General features: G+C 57.6%; 1 protein-coding gene across 1 annotated transcript in view; it reads right to left on the reverse strand.

The window, feature by feature from the left end:
• The window catches only part of LAMC3 (laminin subunit gamma 3), a 57,343-nt gene extending 35,438 nt beyond the window's left edge, over positions 1-21,905 (reverse strand). Inside the window, 4 exon segments of the mRNA XM_027616943.2 lie at positions 1,331-1,497; positions 4,537-4,667; positions 8,386-8,690; positions 21,533-21,905. Of these exon segments, the coding sequence (XP_027472744.2) occupies positions 1,331-1,497; positions 4,537-4,667; positions 8,386-8,690; positions 21,533-21,905 (976 nt within the window).
• Positions 21,906-22,135: the final 230 nt, after the last annotated feature.

A 22,135-nucleotide genomic window follows, 5' to 3' on the forward strand; every position in this document is an offset into this window, starting at 1 on the left:
AGGTCAAGAGGTCAGCAGAGCCTGATCCAGGGAGGCCAGGCAGCTGTGGTCAGTGGACTTCACCTGGAGCAAGGTAGGCTCTGGGAGGGTCAGCCAGCGGCTGGGTGTAATTGGGCTGGCACTTTAGCAAGAGCCTCGGGCTGCGGGCAGAGCCGGGCCAGAGGCTGGTGAGCAGGTCAGGGGGAGCTTCAGGTCTGGAGGAGGGGTGATGGAGCTGGGACCAAGGCACAAACTGCGTAGAAGGACACAGTCAGGAGGGCCGGAGGGACGTAGATGAGTCCGAGCTCAGGGCTGCCCGCCCTGGGCGGTGGCGAGGGGTCAGGCACGAAGCCCTGGCTTCCGGGCTGGTGGCAGAGTGGACAGAGATGTGACCCCTGGGCGAGGACACGGCAGAAGTGGTTTGGTCTTTTGTGTCCCCACCATGGAGACAGCCTCAGGCTCAGAATGGGTGAGCCAGCCAGCACCACCTCCTTGGCCCCAGGGAGGACTTCCTGGTGGAGGCAGGCCAGTGAGGGCAACAGAAGCCCACGAGGGCCCCGGTGGCCCTGGGAAGCTCCTGCAGACAGCGCTGCGCTGTTCTCAGAACAGGCTGTCCTCGCCCCTGCCCCAGCTCTGGCTGCCAACAGCCCCAGCCCACGAGGGGAGTGGGCCCAGAGGCCGGGCTGTCAGGACCGTGCCCACGAACAGGCTCCTCTTGCCAGCAGCCGGGATCCAGGGCCCAGTGAGGGCCAGCCACCCTCGGGGAGCCCGAAGCAGCAGTTCGGGCGACTCTCTGGGGGACAGAGCAGGCTCGGAGCCCGTGGGAAGCTGGGACGGATGTTGATGGACAGTCCCAACCCCGCTGTGTGCAGCCCCCCGTCCCTGGGGAAGGTATGCCGGCACCGTCCTCTGCAGCTTGTCTCTGAGGTTCTGTGGTCAAAGCCACATCACATGGGGACTAAGACATCAAAGGCCGCCTGGGGGGCTGTGGGAGAGGCTGGGTGGGCAGGTCAGCACCCCCCCAGGACTCCGGGCCTTCTGTTCTGGCTTTGATTAGCGGTTGGAGCCCTTGAAACAAAGAACAGTGGGGGGGCCTTCCCAGCCCTCCTGCCGCAGCCACCTCCTCCTCGACCGGGGGATTTGGTCTGGGGGAGCGCTTTGTGCTTTGTGGGGAGCAAGACAGAGGAAGGCACGCCCCCTCCCGTTGTCCCCCCGCCCCTCCTCATCCCTGCAGTGACGGGGGGGCGGGGTTAGTGTCAGGAGCAGCCCCCATTGCCGGTCTCAGGGAGTCTGCTCCCCAGCCGGTGCCATGGCCCCCGGCCCCCGTTGCCCAGAGCTCCGGGACACTCACGCACACACTCGTTGGCGGCCTCGGCCGTGGCGCGGGCCCACGGGCGGTCCTGGAAGAAGGGCAGGCAGCTCTCGCAGTCAGCGCCCGTGGTGTTGTGCTGACACCGGCAGGCCAACCGGCCCGCCGCATCGGGACCGCACTCGCTGGCGTGCCCGTTGCACTTGCACCTGGGGGAACACGGAGATCGGGGTCCAGAAACTAAGGAAGGCAGCGTCAGAGGAGGGGCTCATCGCCAGGTAGCCCGATTCGACTGTCCAGTGATGGAGCTCCAGGGAAGCCCTACTATGTGCCCGGGGAGCTGGCCGCACTGCGCTCTTCTGAGCTCCATCCGCGGACAACCCCACTGCATCTTCATGAGCCCGCTATCCTTCCCATTTCACAGATGCGGGAACTGAGGCACGCAGGCTGCCCCAGGCCAGCAGTTAGGAATGGCAAAGTTTGCAAGGCTGCTGCTGAATGAGTTCTAGCCGAGAGGGACCCAGAAAGAAGTCATCCCAGTCCCCCGGGTGGAAGGTGGGGCAGCTCACGGGCACAGGGTGGAGGAAGGGGGCAGCCAGCAAACCGTCTCACACAGTCCTCCTTTGTGTCTAAAGGGGCGAGAAAAAGGTCGCTCCTTACGGAGGACAGCCCCCAACTCATCTCATGTCCCCAGTGAGTCTGTGCCTGGGGGACAGCCCCTGAGGCCCGTTTCCCACAGCATCCACCTTCCCACAGGGACAGGAGACTGGAAGAATTGGGCAGACACAAGTGAGCCCATGGGGCTACCACGACGTCCAGCTTCCAGCCTTCCTCTGTGCCGCCCCCAACTGAGCTTATACCTTCTTGCTGGAGCCTCCCTGCTGCAGCAGGAGGGACCACACCCACCCCCATTTCACAGATGAGAAAACGGAGGCTCAGGCCACGAAGAGACAGGTGCTACGTGGCAGAGCTAGAATCTGTACCCTGTTCTGCTCCACGCAGACCCCACGCTCCCGGACCCTGGAGGCTCCGGACACAGCTCCCGTAAGCTGTGATCCATGTCCGCCCTGACTGCTGTCAGCACCCCCAGCATCTTCTCTGCTTTGGGGACACAGGGCTTGGGAAGAGCACAGGGCATTGTTTCCTCCGTGGGAGCCCCGGGTAGGCAGGGAACGCCCTAGCATTTCTGGCAGGGGTGAGGTGGACACCAGGCAGTCTTGAGAGAGGGTGATTCCCTGGTCTCGGGACAAGGGACTGCCCATGTCCCTGGGGAGGTCTGCGAACACCACCCTCCCCCATGAAGCCCTCTGACCCCAAGGGAGAGAATGAAATTCTTCCAGGCCATTGTGGGAAGCCGGTGCCGGCCCCTGCCCCCCAGCCAGCTGCAGGCCCGAGGGTGGTCTGGCTCTGGCAGCTGGGGCCCAGATGTTCTTTGGCCCAAAGCCCCCCGACAGAAGGCGCCGGAGCTCGCCACCACCCGCCATCGTGGAGAGCGCCTCCTCCCGGGTGGTTTGACCCGAATCAAGCGTGGGAGAGGCAGGGGAGGAGGCGCAGAGGGGCCCTCGCAGACACCCCCACCTCCCCTTCTCTCCCAGCCCCAGCCTCGCCTGGAGGATGCAGACACCGCGGGTGCAGGTAGCTGGGCCCTGCCTTCCCTTTCTGGGCTTTTCCACCTCTCCGAAAGCCACCCAAGCGTCCCTGAATTCCAGAAGCTCCTTGCTTCCCACTCACACAGGCCATGACCCCCACGGTGGGCCGACTTCCCATCCTAGATAGCCTGCGGATCCACAAGCCTCTCCCCGCCCTACCACCCCCTCCCACGGCCACTTTCTAACGTTCTCTTCTCTCTCCCCTTACCCTTCCCCATGCGGTGTCAGGGGGTTGGGGCCTTTTCACACCCTGTTACTACCCCAGCCAAATCCTTCCACAGCTCCCCACTGCCTGTGGGACATGAATGAACTCGGTCCACGGTCCTGACCATCTTGCAGCCTTGTCTCCGGAGGTGGCGCACGCTCGCCCTTCTGCCCAGGATGCTGGCCTCCTCCCACCTTGGCTGGGCCCCCGTCTGCAGAGCAGTCTCCCTGCCCACCGGCACACCTCGCCCTGGCCCCCGTCCTTTATTACTCTGGGGTGCGAGGACATGTTTGTTGGATACTAATCTGATCACAGTCTGCGCCCCCCCTTGAGGTTGGGACGGGAACGCCTCTGTCTTCCTCTTTCCTTTCCAAGAAGGAAGCCCCCAAGCATTCCTGCTGAAGACACTGTGTGTGCCTCCCCTGGTTCCACAGCCCGCCACGTGTGCCCAGTACCGACAGCCACGGGCGGGACAGGCCAGGGATGTTGAGAAAGACAAGGCCTCTGCCCTTTGGGCGGCCCCTGCTTCCCGGAGAGGAGAGACGCTCAGCCAAACCAGAGCAGCCCGGGGATCCAGCACCAGGGGTCCAGATGGCAGAGCCCGGCAGTTCCCACAGAAGAGAGGGGGTCAGAAACGCAGCCCCTGCTCACTCGGGGCCCCTTCCAGGTAGTTGACCGTGGGGCATTGGAGTGGCCTGAACCGTTTGTCTGCGTGGAGGTGCCTCAAAGTCTTATTAAAAATGTCTGGGTCCCCGTGAAGCCCGACCATACCCAAGGTTAGCAGGAGACCGGGGCGGGAGTGGTGTGGATGGGCTTCGTGGTCTATAAAATCAGGAGTGCTGATAGAAGTAAAGCTTTGAAAGCTTCAAGCCCCGCATGGGCCCGTTGTCAATCCCTAACCAGGTGGGCTTGGAAAGAAAAAGGAGGGAAGGGAAAGGAACAGAGGAGAAGGGATAAAGGATGAGGAAGGAAGGAAGGAAGGAAGGAAGGAAGGAAGGAAGGAAGGAAGGAAGGAAGGAAGGAAGGAAAGGGAAGGGGGGAGGGAGGGAGGAAGGGGGCAAGGAAGGGAGGGAGGGAAGAGAGAAGTGAAGGGGCAGGGACCTCCAGGCGGAGGGATCAGCATGTGCAAAGGCCTCACGTGTCTTGCACACCGTAGCAGAGGCATAGCTGATACAGGACATGCAGGAGCTGGGATGTGGCTGGGCCGTGAAGACCTCGAACGCCGGGCCCGGGAGACCAGGATCCTGCCCCTCCTCTGTCCCCCGAGGCCTCTGAAGTGGCTTCTTCACCCTCCACGGCAGCCACTGGGTGACCCCCATACGGCGGCCACCCTCTTTCTGCCCCCCCCCCCAGGGTCTGGGCTCCCAGGCCCCGCCGTCCTGCCTTCCACCTACCTGCCACCCACAGAGAAGTCGGACACGGCGTAATAGTAGGACTGCAGCACCTTGGGATCCTTGAAGATGTCGTCCCCAAATGTGTTGAGCCGGTCCAGGGAGATGAGGAGCTCGGTGCTGGTGACCCACTCCTGGGGGGTGGGGGGGCGAGGGTGGAGGAGGGAAGGCATCAGCAGGCTCCTGAGTTCTGCTTGGAGGTCCAGCCGGCTGCCCTGCGGGTCTCATGGGACCCAGGGACAAGCAAAGCTCAGACAAATCCCAAGAACGGTGCAGAAATAAGGAGCCTGTGCTTTGGGATCACGCCAGCCTGGGGGCCAGGCCACTTACTGGCTGTGCAACTTTGGGGAGTTACTCGAGGTCTCGGAGGCTCCCCTTCCCCATCTGTAAAACGGGACAAGGAATTGTGCCAACCCCACAAGGGTGTTTGGAGGAGAATGGCCAATGTCGGCAGTGGGGCGTGGGGTAGGGACATGCTCAGTAAGTGGCCGAGGTGCTGGGGGGCAGGGCCGAAGCAGCCCATCCTATCACCTGTTGTACACTTAACTTCTCCCACCCCAGATATTAGTGGGGGGGAGGACATGTCCCCTACTCAGCTGGGGCCTGATGTGGGGCAGGTCCTAGTTTCTAGGCTTCTCATATGCTCAGGCTCCCACAGCCAGTCACCTGCCCCAGGTGACATCTGTACCTACAAGAGGAGGGACTTGGGGCCCCTCGTTCTCATGGCATCCCCAGCCCCCAGGCTCTGCCTGGCACGTAGCAGGCGCTCAGTAAATACTTGCTGATCGCTGAATGACACCTTCCCCCTGGAAGAGCGTGGCGGGGAGGTAGGAGAGAGCCCACGTGAAGGCTGACATTTTCATCCGCCTGCTGTTATAATCAGAGGTACACAGAGGCAGCTCTGGCTGAATTTTAATCAGCATTTTAATTCAGCCCAGGAGCTCCTGGTTTAGCAATCAGGCCCATCAGGGCAGAAACGAACTTCTGGCAAAGTCTGTCCTCGGGCCCCAGCGTGACGCAGGGTCTCTGCTGCTCCCTCTGAGCTCCGCAGCTCACCAGCCCACTGCCTGGGACCCGGGGCCTCTGCCCAAGGAGGTTTCCGCTGGGGAGGGAGGGTCCGGCACCAGAAGAACTTCAGTGGGAGCCTCAGCACCGAGCGGAGTCCGTAAGCACCCGTCACTCAGCCAGTCGCCTGGCAAATGTCAGTGTACCTTCAGGGATCTGGTTATTAAAACGCAGCCTCTGAAGCAGAGGTCAGGGGCGGGGCCTGAGGTTCTGCATTTCTAGCAAATGTCCTGGCTGTGCTGATGCCGCTGAGTCCCTGGGGCAGAGAGCTAGTGCCTGGGGCGGCGGAGCCCAGAGTGCACGGGGTTGCGGGCTGGGAGAAAGAAGGGGAATTTGTTCCCTCAGCCCAAATCGTATGGGGCTCTCCCTGATGCCTTAAAGGTCATGTTAGGGCAAATCGGAGCCCCAAGGTACCATCAGCCTTTGCAGCTTATAATGGCCCCAGCTAAAACCACGAGTGAGCTCTCGGGTGGATTTTGGCCAGACCCTGGGGTCCAGGATATGGCATTCAGAGGCAGGGGGCGGGGAGCTTCTGCTTCAGCCAGCACCCCGCAGGGGAGATGTTCAGGTGACCACTCGGTTCTGGTGGCCCAATTCTGCCTTGGCAAGCTGGCCCTCTCCCCACGATCCTTGACCCCTCTTGGGGAACAGAGGGACCCAAGACCCTGCAGCCACATGGACACATCCTTCATTACTTCCCACCCCGAAATGCTCCAAGTCCTCAGAGGAAGCACCGTCCCAGATGTACCCAGAAGGAAGGACAGAAGGGCAAGGAGGGCTTGCCTTTCGTTGTCCTTCTTTGACCTTGGGTTCTGCCTGGGATGGGGGAAGGGGGGTGGGGGGAGCATTTCTGAAGAGGTCGTTTCTCTGTCGGGACAACATCCAGCACATAGGAGACAAGAAGTCACGGGAGGGTCTCAGCTTGAGCCTCTGCCCTGGGGTGATGGCTCAGACACAGGAATGGGGGCCGGGCCCTCTGCTTGTCTTCCGATGACCTTGGCTAATAATTGGTAATCTACAGAGCTTGGAGCCCCGTGGAGAAGAAATTGTCATTTTAAACAGAAGCACAATGATGACACACGAATACTTTTAATGAGATAAAGAGGGCCGGGGCATCTGGAAATGTGATCCTGTACCTTAAAGGATTAGCCTTGCCCAAAGAGAGGTTTGGCCTTTGCCCTGCTCCTGGGAAGTCACTTCTAAGCCCTTAGAATGCCCTGCTTGGAAAGAGTGTCTTTGTTGGCCTGCCGTCTCGGGCCACTCCCGACAGTCTATGCTAACAACTGGTTTATGCGGGTGCCTTGGGCCACACAGAATCAGCTTGCCCTCTGCGGGAGCTGAAGGTTAAGGTCAGCCATGCAGGCAATGGGCCATGTCTATGTGACCCACTCCTAGGTACAGGCGAGCCTCCTGGGTTGACAATACTCTGCATGCTGTCACATCGTCACTGGGAGAAAAAAATGCCGTCCCCACAACTCTATACTGGGAGAGGACAACGGGAAGCTCCACCCCTGGTCCTTCCTGGGTGCTGCTCCGGGCACCTCTTGTCGCTGGGAGTTTCATGGCTGTCATGAGTTCTGTGAGCCCTTCAAGACAATCGCTGAACCTGAGGGTGGTCTTGGGGACCCCAAACCAGCTGATTCCACGTGCCTCTGTGCTGGGCAACCGGGGCAGGGACACAATTTCTTTCTGGGCCTAAGTGTTCCCTCTAGAGATAAACAGGAATTCTATCCCTGGCACCCTGGTTATCTCCGACCCGCAAAGGATGTGTTCTGAGCCTGTCAAGGGAAGGGAGGGCAGACTTTCTCAGCACAGGAGACCCAGGGGTGTGGACTAGAGGGCTGGAACGTGGACGTGCGTGGGGACCAATACTGGTAAGGCCACAAACCTGAGCAGACCCCGGTGGGCTGGACAGCAGGACGTGTGAATGGATACAGGCACAGGCCTATTCTTGAGCCACTGGGGGCTCCTTCCCTTCAAAGCGTGATTGAGCACCTCTTATGTGCCAAGCACTGTGCCGGCCGCTTTATAATTGACTGTCCACACCAGGCAATTTAAATTGAAATTCGTTAAAATAAGACTTAAAATTCACTTCCTCAGTCATGCTAGTCTCATTTCTAGTGCTCTATAGACACGTGGTTAGTGGCTACCACCCTGGACGGCACAGCTAGAGACCACATCTGTCACTGTAGAACATTCTAGAGAGCGCCGCCTTATAGCACAGAACCAGGACTCCACGATTCCCAAACTCATGTTCTTTTCGTGTTTCTCATTTTACCCTCATAAAAGCCCTTGGGGACACACAGGGGGGCAACGTTATCGGTTCACAGAGGAAGGAAGCAAGGCCCTCGGAGGGTGTGCTAGAAGCATCTAGAAAGCACCAATGAGGAGTCAGGACACTCGGGTTCTGGTCTGGGCCCTTCCACCAACTCATGTGTGCCCATGGCAAACCCCTTCTCCAGTCCAGGCCTCAGTGTCCCCACCCTCAGGGGTCAGCTGAGTTGGTGGCTGTCACAGGGCTCCCGGGAGCCACAGGGCCCTGCCGCAGTAGGCAGGGGAAGGGACGCTTCTGCTTGGCCGAGCAGGTCCTCCTCCATCTAGCTCATTGACGGTGTCCACAACACGCGCACACACCACAAAGGCTTCTGTTGTTTAAGATCTGAAAACTGTGGGATCCCACAGGACCCCGTGTCCTTCCACTCGTGACTTTCCTGTGCATCCCCGGGCCCAGGGATTCCCCCCCCCGGCAGCCCAGTCCCGACTGGCCAGGCCCGGCTGCTCTCTGACCTGCAACACGGGGCTCTCCTCGAAGTTGTAAGCGCTGGGCCGGCCCTCCAGCGTGGAGAAGGCCACGTTGCCACCGCTCAGCGGAGAGATGTCACTGAACTCGGAGGTGCAGAAGGCCACGCGCTCGTCTTCGCCCGGGCGCAGGTACTGGCCCTCGGGCCTGCCGTAGGTCTTCTGGCAGGAGGCACTGTAGTACTGGTAGGGCTCCCATGGGCCGTCAGCCTGGGTGCGCTTGTAGATGGCAAAGCTCTCGGGGCGACTGGTATGGAACTTCAGCCTCACGTAGGTGATCTCGTAAGCTTTCCCTGCAGCAGTAAGACATGGGCCCATTTTACTGAAGGGAAGGGAGAGTCAGAGTCCCGGGGCAGGGAGAGTAGAAGGGCAACGTTGAGTTAACGATCTCGGGTGGGAGAGGCTGCCTGGAGCGCTGTGCTCAGCGTGCCACGATCGATTAGTGATGCCTGTCAGGGGTGCCGGAACAGGACATATGGAACAACACTGGTATGCTTCCTAGGTACCTGCCCTCCCTCACCTAGGCCAACTTGCCTCCCTGCACAGGAATCTGAATGGTAACACCCCTGACAGGCAGGCAGCCAACCCTTTTTGCTCAAGTATCTCTAGCAACGGGATGTTGCCACATCCTGAAAATCCTACTTTACGTCAGAAAGTTACTTCTTTTACTACACCCCAGCAAAGCCAACCCTTCCCCCCGTGTCTTTAGGCTCATTCCTCCCCAGGGACTTCAGACCCTTGGAGTCTGGAGACACCCCATTCCAACTCCCCTGAACCCTAATGCAACCCTCCCAAGGACACTCTATTCTTCTGGTGTCCATTTAACTTCTCTCCTCATCCAAATCTCTCAAGAGAAGTCTACATCTGCTTGGCCCCATGGCCTCACCTCCCAACTTGGCCCTCAGTCCATTGCAATTCAGCTTCTCTGGGCTGTTCCACAGAAACTGCTCTTATAAAACCCCCTCACCAATAACCCTCCGCGGCCACAGCCAGGGGGCCCGGCCTTGCCTTACTTCCTGGGCCACTGGCCACCCCCCCAGGCCTCTGTGCAGCCCAGCCTCCTGGGCCACGCTCCTGGCCTGCTCCTCGGCCCCCCTGCTCATTCCCCTCCCCCACTGCCTCCTCCTCCATCAGCTTTAGCCCTGCTCGCCTCTCCCACACTGCTGACACCAAGATGGGGGAGCTTCCAGCTTCGGCCCCCCTGCCCTCCTCTCTGCCCAGCTTCCCCCATCACGTCCTGGAACTACCCACCACAATGATCCAGATCTCCCACAATGACTCGGAGCTGTGCTGGAGGCCGGGAAGGGCAGGAGGGCCGTGGGTGGGGAGCACAGCGGGCAGGGAGGAAAGGGTCCCTACATCCTCATTGGCCCTCAGGGGGGGTCAGTGAGCAGTGCCTAAGAAGAGAAGAACCCCCCGCACCTCTGTCCCTGTCTGCAGTCTTCCTTACCCACACAGGAGAAGTCACTTCAGTCCTCTGGTTAAACATCTCGGTCCTATGTAAGCGCTAAAGCTATAGAACTCAGAAGAAAACACAGAAGCAGATCTTTGTGACCTGGGCCAGGCAAAGCCTTCTTCATTGTGACCTCAAAAGCAAAGTGGCAGAAGCAAAAATGGATACACTGGACCTCATCAAAGTAAAAAATGGCTGTGTTTCTAAACCCACTATTGTTGGGGCGCCTGGGTGGCTCAGTTGGTTAAGCGTCTGCCTTTGGCTCAGGTCATGATCCCGGGGTCCTGGGATCGAGCCTGATCAGGCTCCCTGCTCGGCGGGAAGTCTGCTTCTCCCTCTCCCTCTGCCCCTCACCCGGCTTGTGCGCTCTCTCTCTCTCTCTCTAATAAATAAATAAAATCTTTAAAAAAATAAAGACACTATTGAGAAAACGAAAACCCACAGGATGGGAAAAGATATTTGCAAATTTATACCCGAGAAGGGATTTACCAAGAATATAGAAACAATTCTTACAACTCAGTAATAAAAAAGACAACCCAATCAAAAAACGGGCAAAGGACCTAAACAGACATCTCTCCAAAGAAGATACGCAACTGGCCAATAAGCACATGAGAAGATCCCCAACATCATTAGCCAGCAGGGAAACCCAAACCGAAACCACAGGGGGATACCACTTCTCTCCCCTAAGCTGGATACAGTCAAAAAGACGCATAAAAACAAGTGCTGAGGAGGATGTGGAGAATTTGGAGCCCTCCTACCCTGCTGCTGGAAATGCAAGATGGCACGGCCACTGGGGAACAGCCCGGTGGCTCCTCCAAAGGTTGACTCGGGATACCGTGTGACTTCGCAGCTCCAGCCCCGAGCCTGTGCCCCAGAGAAGGCAAAACACGTGTCTACGCAAATGCACACGGATGTTCATGGCAGCATTACACATAATCTCCAAAGAGTGGAAAAAACTCAAATGTTTGCCAACTGACCCATGAATCGATAAAACGTGGTATGTCATACAGCAGAATAGTATTCGGCAATAAAAAGGAAGGACATTCTGATACACGCTACCACGTGGATATGCCTCGAAAACGGGATCATAAATGAAAGAGGCTCATCACAAAAGACTAGGGGCGCCTGGGTGGCTCAGATGGTCAAGCATCTGCCTTCGGCTCAGGTCATGATCCCACGGTCCTGGGATCGAGCCCTGCATCGGGCTCCCTGCTCAGCGGGGGGCCTGCTTCTCCCCCTGCTCATATTCTCTCTCTCTGTGTATCTCTGTGTCTCGGATGAATAAATAAAAAAATCTTCAAAAAAAAAAAAAAAAAAGACTACATAGCGTATGATTCCACTTATCCTGGATGTTGTGAGGAGGTGTGCCCATAAAGACAGAGAGTAGATGAGTGGTCCTCAAGGTCTGGGAGAGGAGTGGAGACTGGGGGCCACTGCTAAGGGGTGCAGGGTTTCTTTTGTCCCAAAGGCGACAGTGGGGATGGGGACACACTCTACAGACAAGCTCAAACCCACTTACACTTTAAACTTTTTTTTTTAAATTTATTTATTCATGAGAGACAGAGAGACAGAGAGAGAGAGGCAGAGGGAGAAACAGGCTCCCAAGGAGCAGGGAGCCCGATGCAGGACTCGATCCCAGGACCCTGGGATCATGACCTGAGCCGAAGGCAGACGCTCAACCATCTGAGCCACCCAGGCGCCCCCCACTTACACTTTAAATGGGTGGGATTGGGGGGGACACCTGGGTGGCTCAGTTGGTTAAGCAACTTCCTTTGGCTCAGGTCGTGATCTCAGGGTCCTGGGATCAAGCCCCACACGTCCAACTCTCTGCTCAGTGAGGAGTCGGCTTCTCCCTCTCCCTGCTCATGCTCGCTCGCTCTCTCTCTCTGTTTCACTCTCAAATAAATAAAATCTTAAAAAACTATGTGGGTGGACTGTATGAGTTATATCTCTACAAAGCCATTTTATCTGTATTTAAAAATTGGACCTCCCATCCATTAGGATGACCAGGACTTGAGGCAAAAACCACCTATTAACAAGTGTTGGCAAGGATGTGGAGAAATGGAAACCTTGCACATGGTGTGTGGGACTGTAAAATGGTGCATTCGCTACGAAAATGTTTGGCATTTCCTCAAAAAGCCAAAAAAGGAAGGGCCCTACGATCCCGCAATTTGGGTATATACCCCAAAGAACTGAAAGCATGACGTCGTGCAGTTATCTATACGCCCGTGTTCACAGAGGCACTATTCACAACAGCCGGAAGGTAGAAAGAAAACCCACGTGTCCATCGACGGATGATGGACAAACTGTGGTCTAGCAGTAACATGGAATAGCATTCGGCCCTGAAAAAGGAAATCCGGACACAACATTACAACAGGGATGGACCCTGGGGACGTTATGCAGAGTGAACTAAGCCAGTCACCAAAGGACAAATACTATGATCCCACTTACAGGAGGTCCTTAGAGTTGGCGAGCTCACAGAGACGGGGAGCTGAGGGAGGGGGCCCGGGAGTCAGGGTTTAACAGGAACAGAGTTTCAGCTGAAGAGGGAAAAGTCCTGTGGGTAGATGGTGGTGATGGTCACGCAACAATATAAACAGCTAAGATGGTTAAGTTTTACATTATGTGTATTTCGTGCGATAAAAGAAAAATTGGGGACCCCGTCTACGCGTATCGCCCTTCGGGAAGGCAGTTTGGTGGCACGGATGAAGAGCCATGAAAGTATCCCTTGCCTTTGGTAAAATCATCCCACTTCTGGGAAATTCAAACAAGGAAAGGAGCCTACATGTGTGAAAATGTGCATCTGGGCGTTTTTTTAGAACAGGAGAAAAATAATGGGAACCCTCTGAATCCATAAACGGGAGGGATATAAATTTGCGGGGTGACCAGAGCCATAGAACCGGCAGGCAGGAGCTTGTAACACAAGGGCAAAGCTTCAGCCAAAATGCTGGATAGAGAGACACAAGATCATATGTTCAGAATCGTCAGATTATAACTTAAAAATCCCCGAGGAATAGGCAGCAAAGAGACACCAAACGAATAGGCATGGCTGCCCTCCGGGCAGAGGGCTGTGAGTGACATTTCTTCCTTTTCAACTGTTCTACGTTTTCCTAATTTTCTCTCACAAAGCTTATTCTAATTTAAAAACTGGAGAAAACACATTAAAAAAAAAAATCTTTTTTTTTTTTTTGAAAAGCAACTGCCTTGCCACGTTCTGTTTCAAATGTTTTTCAAAGTTCCGTTGCAGCACAGCTTGGCACCGGAACGCCAAGCCCCCGACAAGAAAGCATGTGTCGGAAACTGAGTCGGTGTCTGGGGGCAGCCCAGTGGCTGCTTCTGTTCTGACGTCCGGGCTTCGGAACCGGGCAGGGACTTAACACTGACTCGTTCATGACAGCATGCTGGGTGGAGGCTGCTTCGGGTCCCACGGCCCAGACTCCTCCGTAAACATCTAGCAGCCAGACACCTCGCGGGAGGGGAGCTTGGAGCCACTTAAAAGGTAGCTGGCAGCTAGAAGCGTGATCGGAAAAAGGCAGTCACTGGGATTTCATGCAAAGAAGCAACATCACGCGCTAGGAAGCATCACGGCTTTTCCTCTTCCTTGCCAAGCCAGGAGGTGAGAGAAGGCACGGGAACATCACAGAGACTCGGCAGGGACTTTTTATTACAAGAGTTAATTAGAAGGGCCAAGAAAACAACTTAATCCCAGCTTTGTGATGAAAAGGTTTCTGCCAAAGGCAACCCAAAGGCTGGGGAAGGGAGCGGCCCCGAGATCTTTTAAACTGTGACAAGAATTAAATTTGCAGCCTCAACCCATACCCTTGCAAGCTCCAGGGGATGACGAGGCTTCAGGGTGATTAAGACAGGTGTGTTCCTGTCAGGAAAACTGGGCCAAAGTGTCATCCCCAATTGTTAACTGGGGACGACACTGCTTGGGAGCACACAGGTCTCACCTCCTAGCTGCCCAATATGCTGTTCCCTCTGCCTGAATACTGTTCCCTGTGCCCCTCACCTGGCTGGCTTCTATGCATCCCTGCTCATCCCTCTGGCTTAGCCAACTGACCGCGTGCCCCAGCCTCAGCCTAGTGTGAAATGCCCTTCTTCTCACCTTTCCTGGGTGACAACTACTCACCCCTAGAGCTGTGGGTTTGGGTGCCTCTTCAGTGGTCCCCCAGCCTCCCTGGGCTTCTTCATTTACTTCTGGAAGGACCTGCCCATCTCTCCCACTAGTCTGTGACCCTTTGGGGACAGGGCATGGGACTCCTTAGAGCTGAGTACTGCCCAGCACACAGGAGGTGCTCAATAACTGCTTGCCATATGAGCAAGTAAAGATAAAGCATGAACTACCTTCAAGGAGTTATAATCCAGTGAGCGAGTTGAGACAGGCAGATCTCACAACGCCACTGATATTGCAAGCCACGACCCCTGAATGTGTCTTTTCTACAACAGCCAGCATTTAGTGAGCACCTACTATGTGCTGGGCACCATGCTAAGTGCTTTACTCATACTGTAAGGCTAAGATCCCCAAACAGTCCATCACTGCCCGTTTACGAACAAGGAGCTTGAGGCTTGGGCAGGAGAAAGGGACTTGCCCAACATCATGCAGGAAACAGCTGGGTCTTTGCTTGACTACAGGCTTGTCTGCCCCCAAAGTCACTGCCGTGAACTAGGCTACCCTCTGTTCAGGGATCTGTGGGTGCCCAGAGACAAGGGGCTGCCCAGGAAGGAGGTGCTGGTATGCATGAAGACTGCGGAGGCCACGCAAACCAGCACCAGGAGCACCAAGCATGTCCTCTCCAGCCAGCTGGGACATAAAGCCCGTCAGGAATGACACCAGGGCAGTCATAAAACCTAGCCGGCCCACATCCGGCACTGACCAAGCAGAATGAGCTCGGAACAGAGAGGCTTATTTTGGGAAAGTGGAAACAAAACAAAGCTCTTTAATTGGAGCCATCTGGGAAGCAGTGGCCCGGGGGCGGGGGGGGGGGGGTGGGCTGGAGGGGGCAGGGTGGTGAGCTGAGCTGGGAATGTGTGGGCGAAGCTGCCCGGCCCACTGCGGGCATGAGAACCAGGTGGGGAGAGCTGCTCCAGCCTATGGGGGGAATCACTTGGCCCTATCACGGTCATGCACTGTTCCTGTCTTCCTCTCCCACCCCAGCTCTTGGCAATTTCGGGCACAGTGGGTCCTGTGAGGAGCTGGGGAATCCCCATGAGCACAATGCCAGACGCCAGGAGAACCCGGCAGACTGAGGGCCGGGCCCATCACAGTTCTCTCATCTTTGGACGAAGAGTCTACACCCTACATACGGATGAAAATTGTCAGGCATGTCGTCTAACCTGGGAAGAGCAAATGGTTTCGACTGATTATGGCCTAGGGCTTTGTGTTAAGGATTCTGAGGTCTGATATGAGAGCTGACTGAAAGGTACAGACTACACGTTTGCAAAGGGAGGTGGCAGGGCTTTCAAGGCCACTGCAGTAAATCAAGGGACAGATGAGGGGCTGAGTGAAAATGATGGACAGGGGGGCAAACATGAAGGATATTCCAGAGAACGTTCTAGTGATCTGGTGAATGCTGACGTCGAAGGAGGGAAGAACCACAGCTGACACCCAAGTTTCTTGCTCTGGTGCACGGAGAGATGGGAGGATGATGCCTTTCCTTTTTACTTTTAAATATACATAAAATTTGCCATCTTAACCTTTTTTTTTTTTTAGAGAGAGAAAGTTCATGAGAATGAGTGGGGGGAGGGGCAGTGGGAGAGAAAGAATCATAAACAGGCTCCACGCCCAGCGTGGAGCCCAATGCTGGGCTCAATCTCATGACCCTGAGATCAATATCTGAGCCAAAATCAAGAGTTGGATGCTTAACCAAGTGAGCCACCCAGGCGCTCCTAGTTTTTTTTTTTTATTTAAGTCATCTCTATACCCAACATGGGGATTGAACTCACAACCCCGAGATCAAGAGTCGCACGCTCTTCTGACGAAGCCAGCCAGGCGCCCCCATCTTAACTATTTTTAAGTACACGGTTCACCGGGAATAAGTACATTCACACTGCTGTGCAGCCCTCACCCTCATCCACCTCCAGAATTCTTTCCGTCTTCCCAAACTGAGAGTTCTCACCCCGTGAACAACTCCCCACTCCCCCGCCCCCGTCCCTGCCCCTGGCACCCACCACTCCACTTTCTGTCTCTAAGAAGTAGGCTACTCCAGGGGCCTCGTATAAGCGAAATCACACAGCGCTTGTCCTCCTCAGCATAACGTCCTCCGGGTTCATCCATGTGGCAGCAGGCGTCAGAACCTCCCTCCGTTCCCAGGCTGAACAGTATTCCGCCGTGTGTATGCACCACGTTCTGCTTAGTCATTCGTCCGTCAGCGGACACTTGGGTTGCTTCTGCTCTACTGTGAATAGAGCTGCTATGAACATGGGTGCCTTTACTTTTGAACCCTAGGTTTGAGGCCCGTGTGACATCCCACACTGACTTCAGGAGGATGTTCAAATGACCTGGTCAAGCGCTCAGGTGGGAGACCGGGGGAGAGGCGCAGGGGGAGTCCCGAATGCCGACCAGGATCCCAGTAAGCACAGCTGGAGCACTCGTGGTGGTGGGGCTGGCACGGGGATGATGGAGAGCAGGAAGGCAGGGGTGAAGTGGCTGGAGCAGGGCAGGGCCGGGGGGGGGGGGAGGGGCCTCGTGAAGGCCACAGCTTAGGAGTTTGGGATGTATCCGGGACTCTCCTGCGTTCTTGCACTCACTGCCTTGTTCCCAGTGAGGGACCGCGGTGTGGGTGTGGCCGGGATGTGCTGGGGTTCCCGTCAGGCTCCACCACTTATCTGCTCTGTGGCCTTGGGCAAAATACCTAACCTCCCGGGGAGGGGTTAACTGGGGAAGTGACTTGAACGCAGTGCCTCACCTTCCTTTGCTTTTTTATTGCTTTGCAAAACGGGCACAATAACGGGGCTTCCAGAGTAAATGCCTCCAAAGCACTAAGGACGGTTCTATGCACGAGGCATGTACGCGGCTAAACGCTAGTTGCTGGTCCGTTCATTCATCCGACCAACGTTTAGCAAGCACCCCGGTGCAGGGGGCCTGTGCTGAGCGCCGTGGTACAGCCGTGCAAACAGGCATTCCCTCTGCATCTCAGAGCTAGGGATAGACACAAACAAACCTAAACCCCGGTACAGCACGACCCGCCGTGAAGGGGTAAGGGCGGGGGGCTGCCTGGAGGAGGGCACCTCTAAGCTGAGTGGGGCAGACAGTGGCTTGTCCACGGCTGCATCCCAAGGGCCAGGCACAGGGCCTAGCGCACAGTAGGCACTCAACTGAGCTTTGGGACTTCCCACTCCTGCAAATCCTGGGTCAGTCCTGAGCAGCCCAGACAACGGTGAGGCGGCCGGGACCAGCTGGGCCCTGGGGCTGTGGAGTGGCTGCTTCTGTGGGTGGACGCTAACCAAGGCTGCCGCCTTGACCCGTGACCTGCGTAGAGCCCAGCGTTCCCGCCAGAACCATCAGGGCGAAGGAAGGAGGACTCGGCCCCCCAGCCCAGGCCCCAGCCAACGCAAACACGGCCGCCCACTCGGCAGGAAGATGCAACGCAGCCAAAGCTCAGGAGACCCAGCTGGCTTCGGGGCTCCACAGCGGCCGGCAGGATCCTCCTGCCGTCCAGCCCCCACCCAGGCAGGCCCCTCTGTCTCCTTGTCGCCTCTGCTCCAGCCACCCAGTCTCCCGGCTGCCCCATGCTGTCCCCTGGACCTGAAACATCCTTTGCTCTTTTGTCAGCTCCTGCTACTCTTTAGATCTCAGTGAGGCCCGCTAACCATGTGTGTTCCCAGAGCATAAATCCTCATTCACGTCATCCTGGGCTTAACCCGTCTCCTGGCAGACCGCACCCCAAGGCCAGCAGGGCCAAGGCTCAGCTCAGGCTTCGGGCAGCCAGCTGAACCAAGGCACAGAGAAGGCCTGCACACGGCAGTCGGACCTTAGCCTGGGGAGGGGGCAGGAAAGAGCCCACCCGCCTTACCCCGGCAACTACCCCCTCTCCAGGGCTCAGCGCTCACCTGCCTGGGGACTTGCGGGTTTTCCTGTCATTCCAGGAGATTCTCAGAAATCCAAAGAAGTGTGCAAGCAAGAAGGGAGGATCTCCCCACCCTCGCCAAAAGCCAAGGCTCAGACCAGCCTAACCCGGCGGCTTATCATTCCCAAGTGCAGCACCGTCTGGGCAGGACCCCAGAGCGTGCCAAGTACTGGCTGTGTGACCCTGTGCAGCTGACTTTACTTCCAGAGCCTCAGTTTTCCTGCCTGTAAAAGAACTCAGGCCGGGTGGGAGCCCCCGGAATAGTGTCTCTCGTCCCTGCTGGCCATGCACCTCCCCCAGCCTGCCCGCTTCCCTGGGCCTCGGTGGAGGGCGAGGAGCCGCCAGACCCTGGTGCTGCCTTTCATCCCAGACAGGAAGGCTCAGCTTGGCGACTCCGAGATTTGGAACAGATGTCTGGGAGCTCACAGGGGGCTGGGAAAGCTGCGACCTCCATCCCCGGGCTGACCAGCCACCTCTCCCTCCCCTGCCCCTCACCCCACTCCCTCCAGGGGGCCTCAGGCCAGAGCCAGCCACTCATTCTCCCCTCCCATGAGCCCCAAGGAGTGGGGGACCTGCCAAGGAGCCAGCAGAAGCAGCCTGCGGCCCAGGGGGAGAGGATGGGGGCCTCCTGGGAACACGGGACAACCACAGACCTCTTCTTCCCCCGATAGATATTATGCAATCCACAGCTCAACAGAGAGCAAACCAAAGCCGAATGGAACCCAAAGTGGGCTAAATCTGGGGCTGCTCTGGGTCTCTGGCGCCCCCGGTGCAGAAAGAGGGCCCAGGGTCAGGCCATCTTTTGGGAGCCAGCTCGGCAAGCATTTCCCAATCCCTGGGTAGAGGCCACCCCCAGGGGAACCTCAGCCCTGAGCTGTTCTCCGCAGAGTGGCCTTGGCCACACACAAGGACTGTCACAGCTCCCGTAAGCACGTGGCCAACCTGAGCTCACGGAGCTGCACAACTGGGGGGAGGTGGCCAGTCTCGACCCCATTTCACAGGGGAGGACGTGGAGGCACAAAGAGGTGGCAGCTTCGCCCAGTGAGTGGCTGAGCCATGCCTGCGTCCAAGGCTCGTTTGGTGATTTCTACTCTGCTCTGTCTCTGGGGGCAGAGCAGGCCAACGAGATCCTGAGTTGGGTCCAGAAGCACAGGACAGAGGGGACACCACCACCCATTCATTCTGGCTTCCTTTCTTTGTTCACACAGACATTCCAGAACTCCTCCCACATGTCTGGTGCCGCACAAAGTGACGGGAAGAACACTGGCTCAGGCTAAGGGGCGTGGGCGTGTGCGTGTGTGTGTGTGTGTGTGTGTGTGTGACTATATGAGGGTGTGAGAGTTTGGGTGAGTGTGCAAGTATGTGAGGGTGAATATGTGAGTGTAAGGAGATGTGTGTGAGGGTAAGTATGTGGGTGTGAGTGTGAGCATGTGGGTGAGTAGATGTGTGTGAGTACAAGCAGATGTGTGAGGGTGTGTGTGGACATGAGCGTGGGTGTGGGCACGTGAGTAGATGTGAGTGTGTGTAGATGTGTGGAGGTGAGAATGAGTATGTGAGTGAATGTGTGCATGTGAGGGTGAGCATATGAGTGAGTGGATATGTATGAGTGTGTGGCAGAGCACATGAGTGTGAGTAGATGTGAGTGTATGAGTGTGAGTAGATTGTGTGGCTGAGCACATGAGGGTGAGTCGATGTGTGCAGACGTGAGTGTGTGGCTGAGCATGAGTGTGAGAAGATGTGTGTGAGTGTGTGGATGAGCACAGGAGTGTGCATAGATGTATGTGAGTGCATGAGTGGGAGTAGATGTGTGTGGATGAGCACAGGAGTATGAGTAGATGTATGTGAGTGACTGTGTATGAGTGTGTGGCTGAGCATACGAGTGTGAGTAGATGTGTGTGGATGTGAACGTGAGGGTCCCTGCTGCTAAGGGTCCTAGGCAGAGCTCAGCAAGGTCACCCAGCTAAGCACAGGGTCCCGCACACCAGCGCTCAGCAAATGGGAACTGCCCCCCAAACCCAGACCCATGATGCTTCCCCGCCCCTCCCACTTTGAGCCTGGGCTGAGCCTCTTGCCTGCCCCAGGGTTCCACGGACGCATCAGCCAAGCCCCCGCCCTCGGTCATGGAACAGCGTAACCCCCCCACAGCCCCCACCCTGCCCCAGATTCCTTCCCCAGTGGTCTTGGGGTTCTGCCAGCCCCGTCCAGCCAGTTCCCCCAGGCTCCCTCCCCACGCTGGTTTCCTGTCACCCGCCCGGGGAGAGACCCCGCCCCATCTAGCCATCCTGATAGGCCAGTGAAGGTGACAAAACCCCAGGGAGCTGAGCTTCTTGGGGGTGACAGCCCACAACTGCTCTGCTGAGGGGCTCAGTGTCCCCACCCCCACCTCACTTCAACGTCATCTCCCAGTCCTCCCCCAAGTGCAAGGCTAGGAAGAGCCAATTCCATGGCTGGGTGGAGCTCGTGTGAAGGAATTTATGCTCCAACCCTGGATATACATGGATGTTCCTATCCAGTCACTTAGCAGCTGTGTGTCTTTGGGCAAAACACTTAACATTTCTGAGCCTCAATTCTCTCATCTGAGAACTGGGGATATGGTCCCATAACCCCTAATCCAAACTGCTTGGCTGTGGATGTGTTTTGGAATTCAGAATTTTTTAGAGTTTAGAGAGATGATGTAGTCCTTATACCATGGATTGTGTTAACACCCCCAGCTGGGATTGCCCCCACAGGCTGTACCTAAATGAGATTTCAGTAGCAAAATGTATGAATATTCACTCTAACTAGGATAAACAAGGTCTATAAATAGCCTCCGGTCGAGTTTAGCAGCCAAAATGAGTTACAAAAACACTTGAATTTTCAAAGTTTAGGGAGATTTCAAACCCACAGACAAGGGAGTGTGAACGGGTGGGCCCCCCCTCGCCCCCCCGCCCCCCCCCCCACAAAAGGCTGCAGGGGATGCGACAGATAAGCCGAGCTAGAGCCTGGTGCATCTGGGGGCCCAGGGAGGACGTGGATTGGGCTGGACTTGAAGGGGAAGGAGATACTCCCATTTCTAAATGTGACTGAAGGGCTGGGTCCAGACTCAGGATGCTGAGACCAGGGATATTAGGGGCAGGGGGAAGGGGAGCGAGGCGCGGGAGGGGCAGAGCGGCCATGCCATCAAGTCCAGCCACCCCACAGCAAGCTTCGCTCCTGCTCGGAGAAGGGGGGGGTGCTAAACCTTCCCAGAGGTGAATGCCTTGTCTTCTAGCCCCAAGAATACCTCCAGGACTGCACACAGCCCCAGGGATTCATGAGCCCCCAAAGTCGACCAGATGACCCACGATTAAGAGCTCCTGCCCTTCCCACAAAGCGCTGGGTCTAGGAGGGACCAACCGCTGCAGGGCACGGTCCCTGCATCCAGATCCGCTGCTCTGTAAAGGGCTCCGGGGAGGCTTCCTGCCCCTGCCAGCCCCAAGGGGGCACCCATCGGTCCACCCTTCCAGTTCCGGGGGGGGGGGCGGTGCACGGGCCCCGTTCCGTCTACAGCCAACCCAGGGCACGCAGCACCCCGACAAGCTGCGCTCCGGGGACGAGGCGGCGGCGGTGCCCGCAGGCCAGAGCCGGCGCTTACCCAGGCGGAGGGTGATGTTGACCGACGTGGGGTACTGCACGCCGAAGGCCATGGACGGGCTCTGCCACCACGTGCTGTCGTCCTGGCTGTGGAAGTCGGTGAGGTAGGAGGCGTCGTGGTGGCGCCGGGGGTCGGCGGCGTCGCAGCGCTGGCACTGCGCCCCCGCGCCCGGCGCGCCCACGTGCGGGCAGAAGTCCTCGGGCGGGCGGCCGCACGTGTGCGAGGCCTCGGCGCGCCGGCCGAACGCCGCGTTCTCGAACACCGGCAGGCAGCGCTGCGGCCGCCCCGCGTCGTCGTAGCACGCGCCCATGCCCGCGCCGGCCGCCCGCGGAGCCAGGAGCGCCAAGCCCAGCAGGAGCGCGGCCGCCGCCATGGCCCCCGGGCACCGACGCCCCGCTCTCTGGCGCTCGCCGCCCGTGCGCGCCCGGCTCTACCCGGCCGGCTGGTTGGCGGTGGGCGCGGACCGGCGGGCGGGCCCCGCGACGGGGCGGGGCGAGTGGGGCGGGGAGCGGTGGGGAGGGGACGAGTGGGGCGGGGCGGGGTGGGGCGGGGACGAGTGGGGCGGGGCGGGGTGGGGCGGGGACGAGTGGGGCGGGGCGGAGT

This window comes from Zalophus californianus, chromosome 13 (assembly GCF_009762305.2).
Source record: "Zalophus californianus isolate mZalCal1 chromosome 13, mZalCal1.pri.v2, whole genome shotgun sequence".
Lineage (NCBI taxonomy): Eukaryota > Metazoa > Chordata > Mammalia > Carnivora > Otariidae > Zalophus > Zalophus californianus.